Source organism: Anomaloglossus baeobatrachus, chromosome 7, assembly GCF_048569485.1.
Source record: "Anomaloglossus baeobatrachus isolate aAnoBae1 chromosome 7, aAnoBae1.hap1, whole genome shotgun sequence".
Lineage (NCBI taxonomy): Eukaryota > Metazoa > Chordata > Amphibia > Anura > Aromobatidae > Anomaloglossus > Anomaloglossus baeobatrachus.
Genome location: NC_134359.1, coordinates 56,960,656 through 56,986,652, shown reverse-complemented (window position 1 = coordinate 56,986,652; position 25,997 = coordinate 56,960,656). Strand labels below are relative to the sequence as shown.

At 47.1% G+C, this 25,997-nt stretch overlaps 1 protein-coding gene across 5 annotated transcripts in view; it reads left to right on the top strand.

The window, feature by feature from the left end:
* TLK1 (tousled like kinase 1) overlaps positions 1-25,997 on the top strand; it is a 523,998-nt gene that overhangs the window by 463,886 nt on the left and 34,115 nt on the right. For all 5 annotated transcript variants that reach the window (XM_075317318.1, XM_075317317.1, XM_075317320.1 and 2 more), the window contains 2 exons: positions 585-695; positions 19,848-19,984. In XM_075317318.1, coding sequence (XP_075173433.1) covers positions 585-695; positions 19,848-19,984 — 248 coding nt within the window. The remainder of the gene's footprint in view (positions 1-584; positions 696-19,847; positions 19,985-25,997) is intronic.

Below are 25,997 nucleotides of genomic sequence, written 5' to 3'. Positions count from 1 at the left end.
TCTACACAGTGGCCTGGGCTCTTATATACAGCATGTTAGAATGCTGTATATAAGAGCCCACTGGTGGTGGCCGCAGCTTATAGGCCAAAAAACTGGTAACAGTTTCCTTTTAAATGTGAATGCCTTTTTGTATGTAGCTAAATGTTGGGGGAAACCCTTGCGTTTAATTATTATTATTTTTTTTTTTTTCACGTCTATTTTTTTTATTAGAATGAACGAAGTAGCAAGATGATAAGTAAAACCTACTATGAAAAATGTATAGATATAGATGCCTTGTTATGTGTATAGGGTTGAGAATCTGATTGTCAGTCCTGATATTACAAAGCTTTGCTTACACGACGACGACGACTGACACTGACCAGAATCCAAAGGAAAGCGCAGTGTCCTGTATGGAGAATACAGGGGCAGCAAGGAAAGGTCTAGCATGCGACGACTCCTGGACCCACATGTATCTGGTGCCCGGAATGAAACCCTTTGAAAAACATGTTGATGTCGTGGGGAAAATGAAGCTGTCTTTTATTAGCGTTTTTGAAAATGCATTTCTTTATCTTTTTTTTTTTTTCTTGTTTCTTTTCAACTTCCAGACAAACTGTGATCTCCGACGACAAATAGACGAACAGCAGAAAATTCTGGAAAAATACAAAGAAAGGTTAAATAAATGTATTTCGATGAGTAAAAAGCTTCTCATTGAAAAGGTGAGTTCTGATCAATGCAGAGAACGTAAAGCCACATTCAGACCTCTGTGATCAGGCTGCTTTTCAGCCTCCATATCACGGCCCCCAACGTGCAGGTAAATCAAACTGGGATTTCCATGAAATCGTACAAGATATAATTATGGTTCCCTCCAATCGTCAGACCATAATATGGAAGCTAAATGGTGCCTGTATTACCATCGTCTAGCTGCTATAAGCCCACTGAAGATTGAGAGATGGGATTTAGAGGCGTTGTACTAAGAATGGAAGTCATCCATTATCCTAGGATAGGAGCTGATCGGGGTTCCGATCTGTGGGACACACACTGATCCCCAAAACGAAACCGCACGCATGTCCAACTCTGCTGCATTCTTAAGGGTGCTTTACACGCTGCGACATCGCTAGCGATCTCATTAGTGATGTAACACACCAGATCGCACATACGATTTGCCGAGATCGTACATGTGACCGGCGCTCCAAAAAAAAAAAAAAAATATGACCTATGTGCGATCTCGGCAAATCTTATCTGCGATTTGGCATATCACATCGCTAACGAGATCGCTAGCGATGTCGCAGCGTGTAAAGCACCCTTTACTCTGTTACTGCCAGAGATACCCAACCACAATAAAATTGTTTTGTCTGGCAATCCTAGTGGAGTTACACATGCTTGGTTTTCGCTCCAATCAGAGGGAGTTTTGCAGAACTCAAGGGTCCCAGCAGTCAGGATGTTAACCCTAATCCTATAACTTTTATGTTTGTGTGCCAGAGAGTTAAAGGGAATCTGTTTCCAGGTTTTTGCCACCTAATCTGAGAGCAGCATAACGTAGGGGCAGAGATCCTGATTCCAGCGTTGTGTCACTTAACTGGGCTGCTTAGTGTAGTTTTGCTAAAATCACTCTTTAATTAACAGTAGATTATCATTACAGGACTACTTGGCATGCTGCAGATAGTCCAGCATATTCATGAGCTCTTTATAACTGCTAGATCTGCAGCAGAGAAAACATTGATTTTATCAAAATGACAGCGAACAGCTCAGTAAATGACACATCGCTGTAATTGGGGTCTCTGTCTCTACTTTATGCTGCTCACAGGTGGGGGAGTAAGAACCTGGTGATAGATTCCCTTTAACACTAGAAGTCCCAGAGAGGGGTCATTTAACATTTCTACCATTGGAACCCTATGGAGCTCGAAACTCCTGGGACGTCTAGTGTTAAAGGGAACCTGTCACCAGATTTTTCATGTGTAAACGAAGACTAGCACCTGTGCTGCAATCCATAAAGGTATATGTTATTCCCTGACTCCCCCTGTATACCCTCCTGTGAGGTAAATCCGGAGATATGACGATAAATCATGATATTCAAGTTATGTCAGGAAGCCCTCTCCTGGTGTCACCCCCCCTTTCCTTCACACAACTTGTTTAGCAACCCATCCCATGGCCATCTCCTGTGATATGGAAATTAGGTGATGTGGGAACAAAGGACACAGGATGACTCCCTGCCGTCACCCTGTAACAAGAGTTGTATCTCATTATAAGGCTCTGGAACTAGCCAGACAGAACGACTCCAGTAAAAAATGGTTCATATCTCGCAAGCCATATTTCCGATAAATACGGCAACCATAAAAATGGTGTTTTCGCATGCGGACGATGCTGGCACACCTTTTTTATGGGAGCGGGAGCTTGGGAAATACCCCAGGCGTGATATCAGCCAATGTGGAACTAGTAGACAAGTCATGAAACCTCTCATTCTGTAGCTAAATTCATAACTGTCACAATGAGAGCATTGGCGTCCGCCTACGACGCTCCCAGGCCAAGTTATGGCCATATTCCATGTTGTGGATTTTGTCCATAACTCCAGCCAGGGGTGGAGCAGTGCTCCCTCTGAGGTCACGAAGGTAGGAGGGGACCTGGATTTGCCCAGGTTGATAACCCTACTTCGGCCATTTTCCAGTGTTCTTTCGCTGGGGGTCACGTGCAGGAAACATCTGCGGGAGTTCCTAGAAACCTGGTCTACAGCGCCCCCCTGTGGCCAGACGCACAAGGTAACTGATTGAATTGCATACCTGTTGTAAACCATGCTTTATCTGTAACTGTACTCTGACATATGTATATTCTGTAGATTCCCTATTGTATATATTGTAGTTTCTAGTGTGGCGTTAGGCTGATTAAATTATATAATTAATCTTGGGCTGTTCTGTTATCTCGATCTTGAATCCCACGTCTGTGTGTTCGGCTAATAGTTACCGTAAATCGGTTGGTGGCAGCGAGGTTGTGCCAAGGATTATTAGGGGGAGGCCAGTGAGATCCCGGGAGGTTTTATATATTCCGCCCGCGGAGGACGGGGGAATATATACCCTACTCTCACTGGGGACCCTTCAATAATCGGCATAAGTAGTATAGCGGCCTCCTTGCTTATTGTCGGGCAATTCCATAATTGGCCTGACTATAAGAGGGGCGCTAGAGAGCGCATCACGTGCTCTGTCGGTCGGGAGGTATAAAGGAGGGGTGACCCCCACTTGTTACCCCCCGATTGTGACGTACTGGTAGCCAGCGCGGGGGATTTCTGAGTGACCCCCCCGGTGGTTTGTGACATATTGGTGGCAAGCGGTGGGATCGAGATAATAGTGTGTGTGAGTGTGAGACCCATACTCCCAGACACTAAAGACTGCCTGCAGCAGCTGTGGCTGCTGGGGTCTTCAGACTAGCTCAACACTAGAGTGTCAGAGTGCAGATACTGTAAGGTGTGTGGAGGCATCAGGTGTCAGTTCTGTGTCAGTGACCAAAGTCTGCAAGAATGGCTGAGAGCACCAGGAGCAAAGCCAAAGGAATGGCCGATGCTCAGGCCAGAGACGATGAGGAGGTTGTCCACGAGCCCTCCAAGAGCCCGACGCCAGAGAACAGCTCTGCAGAGGACATCGCACAACCTGGCACTGCTGGACAAAATGAGGAGGAGCTCGCCCAAGGGTCCTCAACCAGCCAGATGCCAGCCCTCCGCTCTGCAATGGACAGTGAATCACCAGGCTCCGCAGCGGGCCGCAGATCACCACGTGCCATTCCACCGAGCCTGGGAGGCTCGGATAGCCTTCTTCAAATGGCTATGGCCCTTCTCCAGGCTGGAGACCAGGAGGGCTACAAGGAACTCCTGGCAGAGCGCAGGGCAGAGCGGCAGGCAGCGCGTGAAGAGCGCCAGGCAGAGCGTGAGGCTGCGGAGCAACGGCAACAGGCAGACCGTGACCACCAGCTGCAGCTAGCTCAGCTCCGGCCCTCATCAGCCACACGTGACCTTCAAGACACCAAACTTCCAAAGGTCCGTGTTGAGGACTTCCCAGTGCTGGAGAAGGATGGAGACTTGGACTCTTTCTTGACTGCTTTTGAACGGACTTGCTTGCAGCACCATCTGGACAAGGAGCAGTGGGCCAAATACCTGACCCCCCGTTTAAGGGGTAAGGCTCTGGATATCCTTGGGGACTTGCCTGCTGAGGCAGATCAGGGCTACGACACCCTCAAGCGGGCCCTGATCCAACAGTACAACCTCACCCCAGAGTCCTACCGCAAGAAGTTCCGGAGCCTACAGAAGGGACCAAAGGACTCCTGGGCTGACCACAGGCGGGCACTTGCCCGAGCTGCCGACCACTGGACCCAAGGCCTGCAGCTTTCCACCGGACCGGAGATCCTGGACTTGTTCATCACGGAGCAACTCTTGTGGAACTGCCCTGAGGATCTCCGCCAGTTCATCCGAGACCAGAAGCCAAAGGGGTCCACGGCTACAGCTGCCCTGGCCGATGACTACACCAACAATCGGGCTCCTGAAGCCAGGAGAGCAGCCACCAGCAGCACCTGGAGAGGGGGTAAGATGAATTCTGCGACTGCCCCACCTGCCCCTAGACTGCAGGGGGTGTCCCCCTCAACTCCCCTCTCCAGGCCCGTGGCAGAACCAAGACGGTGCCACCAGTGCAACCTACCTGGACACTTCAAGGCCATGTGCCCTCAGCGTCCCAAGGCCCCGGCTCCGTCCCCGTCCCAAGGGCCGCCCAAGGTGTATTGTGTGGGTGGGGGTGGTGGTAGGTCCCTGGACAGCTTCCAACCTGTCACCGTCGGCCGGTCTGTGACCATAGGACTGCGAGACAGCGCCTCGGAGGTGACTCTGGTGCGGCCTGAGATGGTGTCCCCCCAAGACTTGATCCCTGGAAAAACCCTCGCTGTCTCCGGGATTGGAGGCATTGACCCGGCGCTGCCTGTTGCTGACATTTATGTGGACTGGGGCGCAGGGCGAGGGGTGAGGGAGGTGGGGGTAACTGATCGGATCCCCGCAAACGTGCTACTTGGGACAGATTTGGGGCAGATAACCTCCCAGTTTGGGCCCCAACCAAGGGCTGAACCTTCAGCCAGTACTGACATGCCTCCGGACAATGTTAATGTGTTATCTATGAATGATGTAAGGGAGGAGGGAGTGAACTCTGATATTTCTGCTTGCATAGACACCATAGACACACACACAGCTGCAGCTGTGACAGGGGAGGGGGTCAGAGAAAGGTGTGACAATGCCTCTACAAGTAATCAGCCTGTGAGCTGGGATCTGTTGCCCTCTGCAGGGATAAGCAGAGAGCAGGGTGCTGCAGGGGGAGGACCAGTGTGTGGGGTGGGGGCTACCACAGCAAATGTGGGGTCCCCAGAGATTTCACAGCGGGGTTCTGTTGCTGCAGGAGGGGAACAGGCAGGTGAGATTGGGGCCGGTCCAGGAGCGGAAGTGCTCCCAGGTAAGATCTCGGTGCATGGTTCCCCCACAACCGGGGTGTCAGGAAGCCAGGTAGGTCTGCCTGAACCGGCGACTTGGTCAGGAACGGAGGAGGAGCAGGCACGACCCACGGTCGCAGCGGCTGTGGCCGCTGTCACCCGCAGTGGGAGTGCTGGAAGCCAAGGGGCCTCCCGGAGGTCCGATAGCTCTTCCCCTTCTGACCAAGTGGCAGCCGAGTCAGGTGGAGGCCAGGACACAGGTCCCGGGGTACTGACCGAAGATGTGACAGTCTCGTCGATTCTGGCCACATCTAGTCAGGGGTTTCAGGCAGCGTTAGAAGCTGACGACAGCCTGAAAGCTCTTAAGGAGCAGGCGGCCCAGCCTCCCTCGGACTCGGACCCGGAGCGAGTGGTCTGGGACCAAGGACGGCTGTACCGGGCCACGGTCCAGCAGGGTTCACCGGAGGCGTGGCCCAGGGACCGACAGTTGGTGGTACCCTATCCGTTCCGGACGGAGTTGTTGCGGATCGCACATGAGATTCCGATGGCCGGACACCTAGGGATCGCTAAGACCAAGGCCAGGTTAAACCAGCATTTCTACTGGCCAAAAATGGGGGCCGATGTGGCTGCCTACTGCCGTTCGTGTGAAACCTGTCAGAGAGTGGGGAAGGCGGGGCCACACCCCAAAGCCCCACTAGTATCTCTGCCAATCATCGATGAGCCTTTCAGGAGGGTGGCGGTGGATCTGGTCGGCCCGCTGGCCATCCCCAGCAGCTCCGGGAAACGCTTCATACTGACGGTAGTGGACTATGCCACCCGGTACCCAGAAGCAGTGGCCTTGTCGTCCATTCGGGCTGACAAGGTGGCCACCGCATTGCTGGAGATTTTCTCCCGAGTGGGTTTTCCCCAGGAAATGCTCACTGACCGGGGGACCCAATTCATGTCCCAGCTGATGGAGGCCCTCTGTAAGCAGGTCCAGGTGCGACATCTGGTGGCCAGCCCATACCATCCACAGACTAATGGCCTGTGCGAGCGGTTCAATGGCACCTTAAAGCAGATGCTTAAGATGTTGGTCGACTCCCATGGGCGTGACTGGGAGCGGTATCTCCCACACCTGTTATTTGCTTACCGGGAGGTTCCACAGGCCTCAACAGGATTCTCACCGTTTGAGCTCCTGTACGGGCGACGTGTGCGGGGCCCCCTGGCTCTGGTGAAAGAGGCTTGGGAAGGGGATTTGGCCACCCCTGGAGTGTCGGTTATCGAGTATGTCATGCGCTTCCGGGACAAAATGCAGGCCTTGACGCAACTGGTACACGACAATATGGCTCAAGCCCAGGCCGATCAGAAGCGTTGGTACGACCAGAACGCTTGTGAGAGGACCTACCAAGTGGGTCAAAAGGTGTGGGTACTGGTCCCCGTACCACAGGACAAGCTTCAGGCAGCCTGGGAAGGCCCATACCTCGTGTACCAGCAGCTCAACCCTGTGACGTACCTGGTCACCCTGGACCCTGCCCGTGGAAGGCGGAAGCCCTTCCATGTGAACATGATGAAGGCACATCATGAGCGGGAGGCATGTGCGCTCCCCGTGTGCAACCTGCCCGAGGAGGGAGAAGCGGAAACCCTCTTGGATATGCTAGCCCAGGTTAGGGCAGGCGGATCCATTGAGGATGTGGAGGTTGGCCACCAGCTCTTGGAGGACCAACGGTCCCAGCTGTGGGCCACAAAGGAGGAGAGGAAGGGCACTACCCAGTGGGATCTCCTGGTATACGAAGTTACATGGGAAAAAGAAGAAAGAGTATACCAAAGACGGGATCACCACAATATAAATCAATAAATATTAAATTTTATTAAATTGACAAAAAAACCCGTGCACAAAACACATGTCTTCACACAAAAAGTTGCTTTGAGACACACAATGACACAAGTTAAAAACATTTAAAAAGCCAAAGGCATAACATGTCCGCCAGGAACAGATTGCATAATCATATACACAATAATACAATTAAGGACACTCCAATTGTTAGTATATACGGCCCGTATCTGGTTTTACAAAAATGTGCTCTACGGCACTGGTGGACACAAGTAGTACAATAATATATAGAACCACCTGGAATTTGCGTAAGTATAATAATCTACAATAATACGTGATTACCAGCATAGAATGAGCTTTTGCATAATCTGCATAGGTAAAAAAGCTAATAAATGACAGCACAGATCGGGTTATGACATAGAAACACTTGTATCATACACATATAGGACACCTGCACTACGAATACCAAATAATATGGAACAAAAATTTGCTCCAACAACAGGATATATCCCTATCAGTATGTGATAATACTGTAAACCCAAAATCTTCTCACAGATACGCTAAAAAGCGCCCGTTTAGATGTAAGATGTTTATAAAGACAGTAAAGTTTCTATCTAACAATTACATATACCCGTGTTATGCTGTCACAGATAACCAGGGTCCAGGATGCTATACGCCACCAGAGAAATGTAATGCAGTAGAATACCGCAACCAGACTGCGATCAGGCTACAGGCGAGTGCAAAGCCAGACCCACATCCATCAACCCATAAAGTATATAGCGACCATGCTAGTGGGGTGGATTAAGGAGTGACCGAAAAAAGGGGGTTCCTGGCGTCGACACCCCACGCGTATCGCCACGTACCCAGTGGCTTCCTCAGGGGAAAGAAGGCGATACAATATGGCCATGTGTGTCCTTTTTAAAGAAGTATAATTGGTGCTTACCAGCAGCTGCACGATTTCGTATGCTGGAGGTGAAACACCGATGGCGGCCGCCATCTTGCTTGATCACATGACATGGAGAGCGTCCTCCCCTGTCCTTTACTGCGCATGCGCAAATCAAATATCGCTTCCATACACACATAATATGTTTTAGGAGCGGCGCTTCTCCTTATTATCTTGTCGCAAAGTACATGACCGAGGTTTTTTGTTGTAATTACGATTACAAGCACATCATAGTGCCCTCAATGACCCAGTCCCCACTATGCGCATGCGCTATACAGTTGAAGGGGTAAAGAAAGATGGCGTATTAACCCCTTTGTAGACGAAACATTTTAGGCGCCAGCAAATTCACTGTTATTTGAAAGGGAATTTGGTCAGAGGAACACACGGTAATTTAGACCTAGAAGCTCATCTATTAAGGAGATTATAATCATGTACGACGACGGCAACGCATGTTAGAAAATCAAACAGCGTGTCCACAAATAGATAAACAAAAATGTCATCATCCATAGCCCATAGATTGGAACTGGATGATGCCGACATATAAGATTATATTGTCCTCCACAGGGAGCAAATCATCAGACGACAGACAATATCTTCCATAGGCATAAAGAAAGTGAAGAGCATATAAGGCAAAGCTGGATAAAGCCACATATTGATGCTACAGGATTTTTGAGGAACATAACGCATCCAGTGTAAATAACAAATAAATTTGATGGACCCGGCACAAAGGGCTCATCAAAAATTAGATGGTGACGCGTACCTTCAATATTATAGTTCTTACAGGAAAAAGGTATCAAATATTAGATGGAACTCTTAGGACCAGCATATAAAGATAAGGAGTTAGACATAGACATATATGCCTGCCCCGGTCTACATATGCCAAGCATAATATGTCATGGGTGCCCATAGAATTCGTTAGCTACAATGTCCATGCCTAGACATGAGATCATACCCGATTGGTCTACAATAGAAATATTCTTATGTTACTAGAGATCTCACAGTGGTACCTCACACTTATGCCCATAATGGCATTCCCAAAATTACCATGGGGTATACAAGCTCAGTTAAGGCAGCATGTGTATTGAACTACCATGCAGAAATTACATGAGTATAGGAAAGATATCCGATGTTCAATGGATCTAATAGGACAAGCATATAGAGATCCTCAGAAGTTGAATAAAGCCATATATGTCTGCCCTGGTCCACATGTGCCACATATAATGTATCATAAATACCCATAGATTTTGTTGACTACAATGTCATTACCCAGGCATAGAATCATATCTCGTTAATCTAAAAAAACTTCTATACCAGAAATCTAAAGGAAAACCAATCAATGGTAACTCATACTTATGTCCATAATGGCATATCCAAAGATGCCATAGGATGTAAATACTAAATTGGGACAGCATGTTGATCAAACCATCATGCAGGTGTTACATAGGCATAGAGTATAAGATATCACCCAGGAACACAGAGAGAATTAGTCAAATCTCATGTAATTAACCTAGGTAAAATCGACAGAGAGAATTGTCAAAAATAAGACTCACTTACAGATATAATATATATATGGACAGTGCGACCAGATGGGATCAGATGAAACCAGAATAGGGACACATAAGGAACCCACTGTCTACCGCATACATGTGGGACAAATACCGTCCCCCATAGGTCCCTACAGACACAGTAAGTAGCGAAAAATAACACTCTGGGTCTTCACCGCGGCCCGGGCGGCATATTAATGTCCAACATATCCTTGTAGTGTAGCATCCGTTCCCACGTTTCTAGAGTGTTTATCAATCCAAGATAAGTATAATCTCAGTAGGGTCGAGATGGAATACAGCCACGACATCTCTTGTCAGATAGAGGGAAGTCTTTTAAAATTTCTTGTTCCATGTCCTCCTCTTATCATCTTCAAAGTTACACCGACCATGATCTTCTAGAAGAAGGTGGAGACAAGCGGGCTTTAATAAAAATTCATCAGATGGTATTATAAAACCCCGTATACAGCAACTCTTCATTAAGACCATGTGGGGCTAAACTATTAAGCATATAGATCCACCTTGACTCTTTTTTGAGCAGCTCCTTAGTAGCATTCCCACCTCTGATGTTCTGTTTGATCGAATCCACAATAAGCACCTTTGCTGTGGCATACCGCCCTTTATGGTGCATAAGAAAATGAGAGGCCACTGAGGTAAGCACCTTACCCTTCTTCCGGTCAGCTTCCGCTGTATTGATATTGGAAAAGTGTTGCTGTATCCTCCTCCTCACTTCCTGCGTGGTTTCTCCAACGTAAATTTTGGGACAATCGCAAACAAGGATGTAGATGGCATTCTTCGTGCGACAGTTATAATAAGCTCCACAGGTGATTTGTCTAGGAAAGATTGGTAAAGAGATGGAATCACCGGCCAGCATATACGGACATACTGTACAAGCCCCACAGGGGAATGTGCCTTTCAGTCTCGTGCCCGTTCCCAAGCTCTGTGTTGGTCTTGAGAAATGACTCTTAGAGAGAATACCTCTCAAGTTTTGGGCCCGTCGTGCTACTAAATTGGGTTTATCTCCAATAAAGGGAGTCAGTTTTTTATCACTCAGGAGTATATCCCAATTTGCTTGTAACAAACCATACAGATCCTGCCATTGATTATGGAAGGGAGTGATGATACTCACTGTAGTCCGTTTGTTTCGTATTTTTGGTTGTAGCAGGGTATGTCTCGTCATTGTCCTGCAGGCCTGTAGAGCCCCGGAGATCACTCGCTTAGGATATCCCCTTGTGCGAAATCTGTTGGTTAAATCAAGAGCGTGTTTTTCAAAATCAGAATTGTCGCTACAGTTTCTTTTTACCCTCATGAATTGACCTTTAGGTATCCCGTTCTTAACATGAATGGGGTGAAAACTGTCGTAATGTAAAAGGCTATTAGTGGCCGTTGGTTTACGATATAGCGTGGTGGCGATATTTCCATCCACCCCCTTAGAGACCCGCAAGTCCAAGAATTCCACCGTCTCCGTGGCTATACTGGAAGTTAGCCGAATGTTAAGAATATTGTCATTCAATGTGGCAATGAAACTCTCACATTCCTCCAGAGACCCTGACCAAAAAAACAGGATGTCGTCTATATATCTGAACCACCGTATTACGTGGGCTTTATAGTGCTCCAGGGTATACACCTGTGTCTCCTCCCACCACCCTAGAAAGATATTAGCATAGGGTGGCGCACAGCATGCCCCCATAGCGGTCCCAGATGTCTGCCGGTAATATTTCCTGTCGAAGACAAAATAATTTTTATCCAATACCAAGTAAAGGAGATCTATAACAAAAGAATCGTGTCTTCGATTACCGGTGGTTCTGCGGTCCAGATAATACGATACTGCTCGTACTCCTGTCTCGTGGTCAATAGAGGTGTACAAAGCTTCTACATCCAGTGTTACCAACAAAACATTCGATGGAACTTTGAGATTAGTGAGCTGTTCAATTAAATGGGTGGAGTCTCTTACATAAGATGGTGAGGATTGCGCCAAGGGCTGAAGATAGAAATCCAGATATATGCAAGGCCTCTCAAATAATCCACCAATCCCTGATACTATTGGTCTGCCCGGAGGTTCTGGGCGACCCTTATGAATTTTGGGCAACATGTAGAAGGTGGGTATAACTGGGGACTTAGTTGTTAGAAAGTTCTTTTCCTTCAAGGAAATTATGCCATGTTCATGGGCCATAGAGAGCAATCCGTCTAGTCTCTTTTTGAAGGCACAGGTGGGGTCGGAAGGCAACACCATATAACACTCGGTATTAGAGAGTTGTCTCAGAGCCTCTCTTAAATACATCTCAACTGGCCACAGAACCACGTTTCCCCCCTTGTCCGCCTCCTTGATGATAAATTCTTGATTGTTACTTAGCTTGGACAAGGTCCGCCTATCCTCCGCTGTGAGATTATTACCCCTGTTATTATCGGGTTTCAACTTATCAATATCCCTACAGAACTTATTGAAGAAAATACCCACAGCGGGACAGAGGCCAAGGGAAGGAGTGGCCTGTGATAGGAGACGCCTTGTGAACGGTATTTTTTGCCCAGAGTCTCTCTCACCTTCCTCAAGTAGATCCAGAAGGTCATTGAACACCTGGCGATCCTCTGGTGGCAATGTGTCCATCAAATCGGGGTGGCTGTAGAGGTACTTGAAAGTGAGCTGCCTACAAAAGAGATATACATCTTTAATTATGGTGAACTTGTCCATTTTATTCATGGGTGAAAAAGAAAGCCCCCTGGCCAATAGCTTACTTTCCACATCAGACAATTGATACTGGGACAGGTTCACTATTTGCAAATCACTTCCATTACCTTCTACCAGTTCCGTCTCCGGCTCCTTGTCTCCCTCTGAGGGGGCGATTGCCAGGGATGGATTCTCCTGTTTCTCCTTTTGGCGTTGGGTTTTCCGGCGACCCCTCCTGGTACGCCTTCCTGATCGCTGGTGTCGGTAGACAAAAAATCGCTCGAAGAGGGCTCAGAAGCTGCAGGGATGACATCCATCTCTCTACCGGCTGGTCTACGCTTATTACCCCTATGGGACCACCTGTAAGCTCTATTTTCGGCATAGTCATTTTTGTCTCTCTGAAATTTGCTCTTCTTTCCTTTAATAACATCCTTTTCAAAATTGTCGAGGATGACCTTAAGTTTATTATGAAAAGGGGTTATCACTGTTTGCGGGTCTTGCTGACGTAAAATGTGCTCTTTATTATTAATTTCTTCTTTTAGTTGTGTAAGTAACACACGGTCATGATCAATTAACATATCTAAGATAATAAATGAGCACGTCTGCAGGCCCTGCTCCCAAGTGATTCTGAATTGGGTGTCCGTCTCCCAAGCTGGGAATATTTGTACCCTCAGGCCTCTAGGTGTAATTTTGAGTTTTTTATATTCCTCTAGGGTCCTAATATTCCACCATACTTTTACTACCCTTTTATGCAGATTGATTAAGTCCTGCATAAGTTGTTGATTTTCGTCCTGGGGACCTGTTGGCCTCCCCAGAAAATCAGGGCTTTCAGACGTGCCAAATATATCAGAGGATTGGTTTGACCAAGCCACCTCCCTAGCTGCCAAATCCATGTGAAAGGAGCTTGGGTTTTACAAATTGTGCAAAAAATGTCTAGCACAAAGACAAATTCTATTGGGAATAACTATCAAGTCTATATAAAGAATCCAAGTAACCCAAAAATTTGGGGTGTGCCTCCTTCCAGAAGGTTGTATAGACAACCAATTGAGGAAACAAAGGAGGAGAGGAAGGGCACTACCCAGTGGGATCTCCTGGTATACGAAGTTACATGGGAAAAAGAAGAAAGAGTATACCAAAGACGGGATCACCACAATATAAATCAATAAATATTAAATTTTATTAAATTGACAAAAAAACCCGTGCACAAAACACATGTCTTCACACAAAAAGTTGCTTTGAGACACACAATGACACAAGTTAAAAACATTTAAAAAGCCAAAGGCATAACATGTCCGCCAGGAACAGATTGCATAATCATATACACAATAATACAATTAAGGACACTCCAATTGTTAGTATATACGGCCCGTATCTGGTTTTACAAAAATGTGCTCTACGGCACTGGTGGACACAAGTAGTACAATAATATATAGAACCACCTGGAATTTGCGTAAGTATAATAATCTACAATAATACGTGATTACCAGCATAGAATGAGCTTTTGCATAATCTGCATAGGTAAAAAAGCTAATAAATGACAGCACAGATCGGGTTATGACATAGAAACACTTGTATCATACACATATAGGACACCTGCACTACGAATACCAAATAATATGGAACAAAAATTTGCTCCAACAACAGGATATATCCCTATCAGTATGTGATAATACTGTAAACCCAAAATCTTCTCACAGATACGCTAAAAAGCGCCCGTTTAGATGTAAGATGTTTATAAAGACAGTAAAGTTTCTATCTAACAATTACATATACCCGTGTTATGCTGTCACAGATAACCAGGGTCCAGGATGCTATACGCCACCAGAGAAATGTAATGCAGTAGAATACCGCAACCAGACTGCGATCAGGCTACAGGCGAGTGCAAAGCCAGACCCACATCCATCAACCCATAAAGTATATAGCGACCATGCTAGTGGGGTGGATTAAGGAGTGACCGAAAAAAGGGGGTTCCTGGCGTCGACACCCCACGCGTATCGCCACGTACCCAGTGGCTTCCTCAGGGGAAAGAAGGCGATACAATATGGCCATGTGTGTCCTTTTTAAAGAAGTATAATTGGTGCTTACCAGCAGCTGCACGATTTCGTATGCTGGAGGTGAAACACCGATGGCGGCCGCCATCTTGCTTGATCACATGACATGGAGAGCGTCCTCCCCTGTCCTTTACTGCGCATGCGCAAATCAAATATCGCTTCCATACACACATAATATGTTTTAGGAGCGGCGCTTCTCCTTATTATCTTGTCGCAAAGTACATGACCGAGGTTTTTTGTTGTAATTACGATTACAAGCACATCATAGTGCCCTCAATGACCCAGTCCCCACTATGCGCATGCGCTATACAGTTGAAGGGGTAAAGAAAGATGGCGTATTAACCCCTTTGTAGACGAAACATTTTAGGCGCCAGCAAATTCACTGTTATTTGAAAGGGAATTTGGTCAGAGGAACACACGGTAATTTAGACCTAGAAGCTCATCTATTAAGGAGATTATAATCATGTACGACGACGGCAACGCATGTTAGAAAATCAAACAGCGTGTCCACAAATAGATAAACAAAAATGTCATCATCCATAGCCCATAGATTGGAACTGGATGATGCCGACATATAAGATTATATTGTCCTCCACAGGGAGCAAATCATCAGACGACAGACAATATCTTCCATAGGCATAAAGAAAGTGAAGAGCATATAAGGCAAAGCTGGATAAAGCCACATATTGATGCTACAGGATTTTTGAGGAACATAACGCATCCAGTGTAAATAACAAATAAATTTGATGGACCCGGCACAAAGGGCTCATCAAAAATTAGATGGTGACGCGTACCTTCAATATTATAGTTCTTACAGGAAAAAGGTATCAAATATTAGATGGAACTCTTAGGACCAGCATATAAAGATAAGGAGTTAGACATAGACATATATGCCTGCCCCGGTCTACATATGCCAAGCATAATATGTCATGGGTGCCCATAGAATTCGTTGGCTACAATGTCCATGCCTAGACATGAGATCATACCCGATTGGTCTACAATAGAAATATTCTTATGTTACTAGAGATCTCACAGTGGTACCTCACACTTATGCCCATAATGGCATTCCCAAAATTACCATGGGGTATACAAGCTCAGTTAAGGCAGCATGTGTATTGAACTACCATGCAGAAATTACATGAGTATAGGAAAGATATCCGATGTTCAATGGATCTAATAGGACAAGCATATAGAGATCCTCAGAAGTTGAATAAAGCCATATATGTCTGCCCTGGTCCACATGTGCCACATATAATGTATCATAAATACCCATAGATTTTGTTGACTACAATGTCATTACCCAGGCATAGAATCATATCTCGTTAATCTAAAAAAACTTCTATACCAGAAATCTAAAGGAAAACCAATCAATGGTAACTCATACTTATGTCCATAATGGCATATCCAAAGATGCCATAGGATGTAAATACTAAATTGGGACAGCATGTTGATCAAACCATCATGCAGGTGTTACATAGGCATAGAGTATAAGATATCACCCAGGAACACAGAGAGAATTAGTCAAATCTCATGTAATTAACCTAGGTAAAATCGACAGAGAGAATTGTCAAAAATAAGACTCACTTACAGATATAATATATATATGGACAGTGCGACCAGATGGGATCAGATGAAACCAGAATAGGGACACATAAGGAACCCACTGTCTACCGCATACATGTGGGACAAATACCGTCCCCCATAGGTCCCTACAGACACAGTAAGTAGCGAAAAATAACACTCTGGGTCTTCACCGCGGCCCGGGCGGCATATTAATGTCCAACATATCCTTGTAGTGTAGCATCCGTTCCCACGTTTCTAGAGTGTTTATCAATCCAAGATAAGTATAATCTCAGTAGGGTCGAGATGGAATACAGCCACGACATCTCTTGTCAGATAGAGGGAAGTCTTTTAAAATTTCTTGTTCCATGTCCTCCTCTTATCATCTTCAAAGTTACACCGACCATGATCTTCTAGAAGGACTGACTTGGCTGTCCATCACGTGGACACTGGGGATCATCCCCCGATCCGGCGTTCAGCATATCGGGTCTCCCTGGAGGTGCAGCAACACATGCGCCAGGAGATTGACGAGATGCTGAAGCTGGGGGTGATCCAGGCATCCAACAGCGCTTGGGCCTCGCCTGTAGTCCTCGTCCCTAAGAAGGACCGAACCACTCGGTTCTGCGTGGACTACAGGGGGCTCAATGCTGTCACGGTCGCCGATGCGTACCCAATGCCACGCATCGATGACCTGCTCGATCAGTTGGCCGGGGCTCAGTACCTGACCATCATGGACCTGAGCCGGGGATATTGGCAGATCCCCCTGACTCGCAAGGCCAGGGAACGCTCTGCCTTTATTACCCCATTTGGACTGTACGAGTCCACGGTGATGCCATTCGGGATGAGGAATGCCCCTGCCACTTTCCAGCGGATGGTCAACACCCTGCTCAAGGGACTTGAAGGGTACGCGGCCGCGTACCTGGATGACATTGCCGTCTTCAGTCCCACCTGGGAAGATCACCTAGAGCATCTAGCACAGGTGCTCAGGCGGGTCCACCGGGCAGGTTTGACCATCAAGCCGGGCAAGTGTCAGCTGGCCATGAGCGAGGTCCAGTACCTCGGTCACCGGGTAGGCGGGGGAACACTGAAGCCCGAGCCTGAGAAAGTGGAGGCCATCGCATCCTGGCCCACCCCCAGGACCAAGAAGCAGGTGATGTCCTTCTTGGGGACCGCTGGGTACTATAGGAGGTTTGTTCCATGCTATAGTAGCCTGGCAAAGCCCCTGACGGACCTCACCAAGAAGAAGCTGCCCTCTGCAGTCGATTGGACAATGGACTGCGAGACAGCCTTCCGGGCCCTAAAGGACGCCCTGTCCAGCCCGCCCGTGCTACAGGCAGCCGACTTCACGCGGCCGTTTGTAGTACAGACCGACGCCAGTGACTTCGGCCTCGGTGCGGTGCTCAGCCAGGTGGACTCTGCGAGCCAAGAGCACCCAGTCTTGTACCTGAGCAGGAAGCTGTTACCGAGGGAAGTGGCCTATTCCACAATGGAGAAGGAGTGCCTGGCCATAGTGTGGGCCCTGCAGCGTCTGCAACCCTATCTATACGGGCGCCACTTCATCGTGGAGACGGACCACAACCCCCTCAGCTGGTTGCACACCGTCTCTGGGACGAATGGGCGACTGTTGCGATGGAGCCTTGCGCTCCAGCAATACAACTTCACCATTCGCCACAAAAGGGGCCGTGACCACGGTAACGCAGACGGGCTGTCCCGACAAGGAGAGGTCGCGGACGGGCGCACGGGGGAACACCGGAGTGTGCTGCCCCCTAGCGCCCTCAAAAGGGGGGAGGTGTGAGGTAAATCCGGAGATATGACGATAAATCATGATATTCAAGTTATGTCAGGAAGCCCTCTCCTGGTGTCACCCCCCCTTTCCTTCACACAACTTGTTTAGCAACCCATCCCATGGCCATCTCCTGTGATATGGAAATTAGGTGATGTGGGAACAAAGGACACAGGATGACTCCCTGCCGTCACCCTGTAACAAGAGTTGTATCTCATTATAAGGCTCTGGAACTAGCCAGACAGAACGACTCCAGTAAAAAATGGTTCATATCTCGCAAGCCATATTTCCGATAAATACGGCAACCATAAAAATGGTGTTTTCGCATGCGGACGATGCTGGCACACCTTTTTTATGGGAGCGGGAGCTTGGGAAATACCCCAGGCGTGATATCAGCCAATGTGGAACTAGTAGACAAGTCATGAAACCTCTCATTCTGTAGCTAAATTCATAACTGTCACAATGAGAGCATTGGCGTCCGCCTACGACGCTCCCAGGCCAAGTTATGGCCATATTCCATGTTGTGGATTTTGTCCATAACTCCAGCCAGGGGTGGAGCAGTGCTCCCTCTGAGGTCACGAAGGTAGGAGGGGACCTGGATTTGCCCAGGTTGATAACCCTACTTCGGCCATTTTCCAGTGTTCTTTCGCTGGGGGTCACGTGCAGGAAACATCTGCGGGAGTTCCTAGAAACCTGGTCTACAGCGCCCCCCTGTGGCCAGACGCACAAGGTAACTGATTGAATTGCATACCTGTTGTAAACCATGCTTTATCTGTAACTGTACTCTGACATATGTATATTCTGTAGATTCCCTATTGTATATATTGTAGTTTCTAGTGTGGCGTTAGGCTGATTAAATTATATAATTAATCTTGGGCTGTTCTGTTATCTCGATCTTGAATCCCACGTCTGTGTGTTCGGCTAATAGTTACCGTAAATCGGTTGGTGGCAGCGAGGTTGTGCCAAGGATTATTAGGGGGAGGCCAGTGAGATCCCGGGAGGTTTTATATATTCCGCCCGCGGAGGACGGGGGAATATATACCCTACTCTCACTGGGGACCCTTCAATAATCGGCATAAGTAGTATAGCGGCCTCCTTGCTTATTGTCGGGCAATTCCATAATTGGCCTGACTATAAGAGGGGCGCTAGAGAGCGCATCACGTGCTCTGTCGGTCGGGAGGTATAAAGGAGGGGTGACCCCCACTTGTTACCCCCCGATTGTGACGTACTGGTAGCCAGCGCGGGGGATTTCTGAGTGACCCCATTTTTTTTATACTTCCATGCTGTATGTAAATCTGGACGGTCCGGTCCGTTGGGCGTCCTTGCTGTTACTTCTATTCTGCCTCTCCGACCCTGATTGCTGTCCTTTTCCTTTGATTGACTTGGATGATGCCTCCTGCGTCATCCACATAACGGGGAAATATTGCGCCTGCGCATACACATCACTGGCGTGCTCATGCGCACTTTGCTCTGCCCTTTGCCTGAAACTTAACTGCGCATGTGTGAACCGGCGATGTGTCTGCACAGGCTCCGGTTATTGGGTGAAATCTCACGCCGGTGCACATCGCTGGCTCGCGCATGCGCAGTTATGTTTTATGCTCTGTCCGCAGTAGAGCAGAAGAACTTTAGGGCATGCTACGAGCTTAAAAACTAAAAGTGATGGCTCCTGATGAGAATGTATACTGCCGAGGAGAAGAAAGCAGATGGAGCCAGGAGGAGAGGCGTGCAGACACTGACTAGTTTTGGGAAGTTGCATAGGGTCCATTTTTATTAGATTTGTAACTTTGCTCCTTTCGACAGAAGCACAAGTAATACCCTAATGGAAGTCTTTGGGGTCATTGCTTTTCCCTATACACAGATGAGAAGCAAACTTGGGTAATTCTCTCATCTGCGCAGGAGCATCGTCTGAAGATTCCGGACACTGATATTGCTTTATAAACTACCCAATATTATTATATACTTATTTTGTACCTGATTTGATAATTAAATGCCTTATTCTGTATATAGGGTTATATTCTAACTGCTGAGCATTCTGTAACCGTCTGTGGATATTCTGCTTGTATCATACAGAGCACTCAGGAGAAGCTGGCCAGCAGGGAGAAGAGCATGCAGGACAGACTGCGGCTGGGACACTTCACCACCGTCCGGCACGGAGCCTCCTTTACTGAACAATGGACAGATGGATTTGCTTTCCAAAACCTTGTCAAGTTAGTGCATTGTTATAGAATTTCTAGAATGATCCCTCATCACGAGCCAGATGATGTCATTGTGTTTTACTGGCAGGAAAGATCAGCCGAGGATCGTTCTATCTGAGGCTGAGGCAAAGAAATACTCAACGTGGCATATTAATTTAGCTTCAGGGAGGCTCAGAATAGCCTGGATTCATGGAAAAGTCATTATAGTTCATCGCAGAGCTGGTCCAAAATGCAGTTTGGCTGGATAAGATCACACATGCCTATCTATATATGAGGATCCAGTCAGTCCCTTAATTTGTGAGCCCAAGATAATACCAAGCTTGCGTGTCTTGAACACACAACTATTGAAGGGGTAAACGTTTTGTACAAAGGAAACAACTGAAGTTGGAAGAGAAATATTTAGCTTTTTGTTCCATTAATTATGAATTTTTAACCAGGACTAAATTTGAAAAACATATTTTAAACCTATGTGTGAAGGTTTAAAGGGGCTGTGCACCATACTCTCATTCACAGCCGGCGCATTTCACGCTGTGCTGGGGCTCACATGACGTTGTGACATCAGGCGAGTCCTGCGTCCAATCAGTGCTGGCCTCTGTCTCCCTGCCTTCGGACAAACTAGTTAATCAACAGGAAGTGAGCGCTGCAGCTGCCGCCAACTTCCTGTTGATTGCTCCAATGTACGAAGGCGGGAGGCAGAAGCCAGCGCTGATTGGACGCAGGGCTCGCATGATGTCACAATGTCATGTGAGCCCTGGGACTGCGCCGGCCACGGAGGGTAGTATAAGAGTTTACTTTTTTTTTTACCTGTGGGAAATGTGGAATCAGAAAGAGTTGTCTTAGTAGAAGACCACCGCTTTAAAGATGTCCATATACCTTAGATAGCTATTGACAAAAACGTTATTCAACCAGAGGCTATCTGCTGTGACCCCGTCCCTTATATACATGCTCTTGGCTTGGCCGAGCATTCAGATTTTCTTTATGTGGAGAAGAGAGTAGGTGGCAACCAGAGACCTCTGACGGCAGCTTATCTTCCCTTAAAACAAAAGGATCGTGGCCTATCCTTTTCATACAAAGAGAAATTCTTCAGCCTTTAGATAGTTGTCACCCATGCCTTCACAATCGTGCATGTGCTCTCAGTGAGGAGAGGGATGTTTCTTGTGAAAATAAAGGATTAAGTGCATCAAAATTTAGGCAAGTAAGAAGGTAGTCCACCTTCACGGAAAACAAGTCTTTTATTAGGTGTGCATACAAACTGGTGACAAGTTACATGGGAACATCTACGTGTTTCTGGTGCTTTAAGCACTCTCAATCATCTACGAGAAACGCGTAATGTTCCCCTATAACTTGTCACCAGTTTGTATGCACACCTAATAAAAGAAGACTTGTTTTCTGTGAAGCTGGACTACCTTCTCTCTTCCTCTGATCTGTGGCATACAGGCGAATACGCTGTCTGTGGTCCAGATCACAACATATATACGCAACAGTGAACTGGATTAGCTCTTTTTTTTTTTTTTTTTTTTTTAAACTCGTTTTATTGAAAGTTAAGTAAAACATTACATAAAAGAATAAATCAGCAAATTGTTCAGTGAGACAGTGTACATGTAAACTGGTTGGTCATCAGGATAATAAAATAACAACAATCAAATCAGCGTCCATTATTTCAGCATATCCAAAGAGCATCAAACATAGTAAAGGTGTTAGCTCGCGAGACACATCCAACTTAAGGCAAGAGAACCCATATCGTCAAGGAGATTGCAACCCAAGCTTCGGGGAACTCGTGGTATCCCTAATATAGTGTATCACGAATCACATGTGTCTCCTTTCTGCCTACCGGGGCACTACTGGCTATTATTGCGATAATACCGATTGTAGGTTATCAGCAAGAGAACCAGGAGATCCACCAGTCAAGGGCGACCTCGTCCATCTACCCCAGATTTTGTCAAATTTAGTTAAAGAGCCTCTTGTCTTGTAAACAAATTGTTCTGACGGGATTATTGCATTTACCAATGCAATCCAAGAGGCTCTAGTTGGGGAATGAGTGCTCATCCAATTTAGTATAATGCCCTTCCGGGCCAGAAAAAGGACCTTCTTTATTAATAGATTCTCATCTTGGGACCAGGGGCGTACATCTACCACCCCAAATAGACACAGGACTGGGCACATAGCAACCACTTTTTGAAATATGGCGGAAAGAGTCATTACAATCTCACTCCAATAGGAGAGAATGACTCGGCAATCCCATATCATGTGCCAGAAATCAGCACCGTCTCTCCCGCATCTCGGACAGCCCATCCCCACCGAATAGTTCAGCTTTTTCATTTTGTTCAATCTCTGGGGAGTAATATAACTTTGGTGTATTATATATAATTGGATCAGTCTATTGTTGACAGCAGGAGAGACCAATGTGTGGGATTCGACAATGTCGTCCCACACTACATCATCAATTTCAGGGATCCTGGCACTCCACCTCTCACGGACAGAAAGAGGATTATTCATGGCCTTGGCCCGAATGAGGGAGGAGTATAGTTTAGATATAAGACCACCAGGGCCCTGTGATCTAATAATTCCAATGACTGGGAAGGAAGAGAATCTAACCCCACGACCAGAGAACTGAGCTCGAAAGGCGTGCCTAATCTGGAGATACTGAAACCCATGAGATTCCGGCAAGTCGAATTCTGTCCGCAGTTGTGCAAAGGGGCGGAGTTCACCATCCCGGAGCAGTGATCCCAGGGAGATTATTCCGCGATTCCTCCATTCACCAAACCCCGGCAACCCACAAAAATGTGGAAGGTCCAAGTTATCCCATAAGGGCGTCTCAGTTGGTACATCATAAAATCCAAATACGGCTTTAGCCTCCTTCCAGATCCTGGCCCCCAATTTGTGTATCGGGAGGACACGACCCTCAGGGGCCCTCCTGTGATCCGTCAGTAACGGCCACAGGAGATCCACACCTGTGAACTCTGCCAGGAGCCCCTCCGGAGAACCCCCAACTCGGGGAAGTGTCCATGGACCCAAATATTTCAATTGTCCGGCCAGATAGTAAATATAAAGATCAGGAAGGGCCATACCCCCCATATCCTTGGGTCTTTGTAATTTGGCCAATTGGACCCTTGATCTGGACGAGCCCCAGACAAAGGTAATCATTAGAGATTCCAGGGACCGGAAGAAAGAGCGAGGAATCTGCACGAATACATGCTGGGTAATATAGAGACACTTTGGTTGCACTATCATTTTAAGGAGGTTAATCCTTCCCGCCACTGACAGTGGGAGTTGGCTCCATCTATTAAATTTCTCCCCGAAGTACGATAGTAAGGGGGCTATATTTCTCGCTATCATCTCCGCAGGGCTTCCAGCCAGTATAATTCCGAGATATTTGAAATGATCCACCACCGGAACCCTGCATATGTGATCGTACACCAGATCCTCTCTGTTCCGAGACAGAAAGAGGAGGTACGATTTTGACCAGTTTATTGACAGACCTGAGAACTCCCCAAATCGATCAATCAATTGCACGGCTCTGGGAATGGAGGAATCCGGATCAGATGCAAACAGTAACAAATCGTCTGCGTACAAAGATAAACGTTCATCTCCCTTACTATGTCTCACCCCCCGGTAGACTGGGTCCGCCCGAATGCGCACCGCCAGCGGTTCCATGGCTAGAGCGAACAGGAGAGGGGATAGGGGACATCCCTATCTGGTTCCCCTCCCCAAAGGGAAAGTTTCCGACACACCACCGCCCACCTGAATATTAGCAGATGGAGCTTTGTATATGATCTCAATCCATCTGATAAATTTGTTGCCGAAACCAAATGCCCGCAGCACCTCCAGCAGGTATGGCCATTCTATAGAGTCGAAGGCTTTGGCTGCATCCAGGGAGACCAGAGCCCAAACCTCCTCTAACTTGGTGCCCATCTGTAAGACCACCTGCGCTCTCCTCAGATTATCCGAGGTACTCCTACCCGGGATGAATCCTGACTGATCCTCATGTACTATAGAGGAGACCACTTTTTTGAGTCTATTTGCTAGAATTTTGGTGAGAATTTTGTAATCGGAGTTCAACAAAGAGATCGGTCTGTACGAGCCACAATCCAATGGGTCCTTATCTGGTTTTAATAGCAGGACAATGGTTGCCTCATAGAAGGAATCAGGCAACCGTCCCTTGCTGAACGAGGCTTCAACCGTTTCCAGGAGGGCTAGGGCCAGCTCCCCCTGATATTTGTCAAAGATCTCAATCGGGAGTCCGTCTGGCCCAGACGCCTTACCCTTATTGAGGGTCTTCATCGCCTCCACCATCTCTTCCATACTAATGGGCTCATCCAAGGCCGATCTCTGAGCCAAAGTCAACCTGGGAAACTCCAGATCTCGTAAGTACTCAGCAATCTCCTCCCTTGACACGGTCAGCCTGGACTCATACAGGTTCCTATAGAAGTCCAAGAATACCTTCATTATACCATTGACGGAAGTAACTGTTCCTCCACGGGGGTCTCTAATCTTAAGGACAGCAGGTGAGCTATTGGATTGACGCACCAGGAACGCCAGTAAGCTACTGGACTGGTTCCCTTGCTCAAAGTACCTCTGGCTCGTGAAGAATACATGTCTCTTAGCCTTGTCTTGCAAATACAAGAGATATTTCCTCCCAGCCTGAAGCCAATGAGATCTGTTTTCCTCAGAGGGGTCTGAGGTGAATCTATGTTCAAGCACTCTATTTTGGGTGGCCAATTCCTCCTCCTCTATGGCCGCCTGTTTCTTAAGATAGGAAATAGAGGAGTGACAGCATCCCCTCAGATACGCCTTAAGCGCGTCCCAATAAGCCGAGTGATTCTCTTCCACGGAGTTCATTTCCGTGTATGCCCCAAGCTGATCAGGAATCCTGTCATTGGCTCCAAAGAGTGACAGCCACCAAGGGTTAATTTTCCTTGACAATTTATGAGATTTACATCCTTCCCATTTAATGCCTACAAATACCGGAGAGTGATCTGATACTGATCTGGGCAAATGACATACCGATTGTATATGGGCACAGACTCTTTCATTTCCACAGATATAATCAATTCGAGATAATGAGTTTTTCCCCGGAGTAAAACATGTATATTCTCTCAGTGCTGGGTTAAAAAACCGCCACATATCGTACCATCCCACTTCCTGTAAGAATATACTCAATCTAGTTTGTATCGTGGGGGAGATCGGGACCTGACGGGTGCTGAATCTATCCAGTCCCGTGTTACTAATCAAATTGAAGTCCCCCATGCAGAGCACTAAGGCTTGCGGAAATTGTGAGGCGAACTTAGCCGCCTCATATAGAATCGAGATTCCCGTTGCAGGGGGGATGTATATGGCCAAGACCACTATCATGACCCCATCGATATGAGCCTGGATAAACACATACCTCCCATCAGTGTCCTTTAAAATTTTACCCGGGTCCCACCGCAGAGCTTTGTGGACTAGTACCGATACTCCCCTAGAATATGAGGAATGAACAGAGTGAGCTGACCATTGAACCCAAGGCTTCTTAAGCACTCTAGTGGTGTCCAACAATAAATGGGTCTCTTGTAAACATACAATCTGAGCTTTGGATCTTTTGATACGAGCAAATACTGCCGCCCGTTTCCTGGATGTGCCCAGTCCCCTAACATTCCATGTCATCACGCTTAAAGCCATTGAGAGATGCCACTTGCTGAATTGCTAGAAGAATATCAAAAACTTAACCTACAGTAGAACTTGGGTAAACGTACCCTTAAATACAAGATGTCGGTTGCGCACACACAATCGACAAGAACTGGTCCAGTAGTGTGACCAGGAGAGAGTGTCCCTAGCAACGACTAGGGTGAACCAACGTGGCTGGATGGTGTACTTGGTATGGGGGTGTCCTCAAACAAGGACTTGAGCTTCTCCTGCAGTCCAATAAATGAATTACCCTGCAACTTAGCCTTTAATCGTGCATAAGTGAGGGGACCAAGAATAGATGGGAAGGAAATGAGAGAGAGAGAAGGAGAGAGAAGAAGGGAAGAAGAAAAGAAAAAAAAAA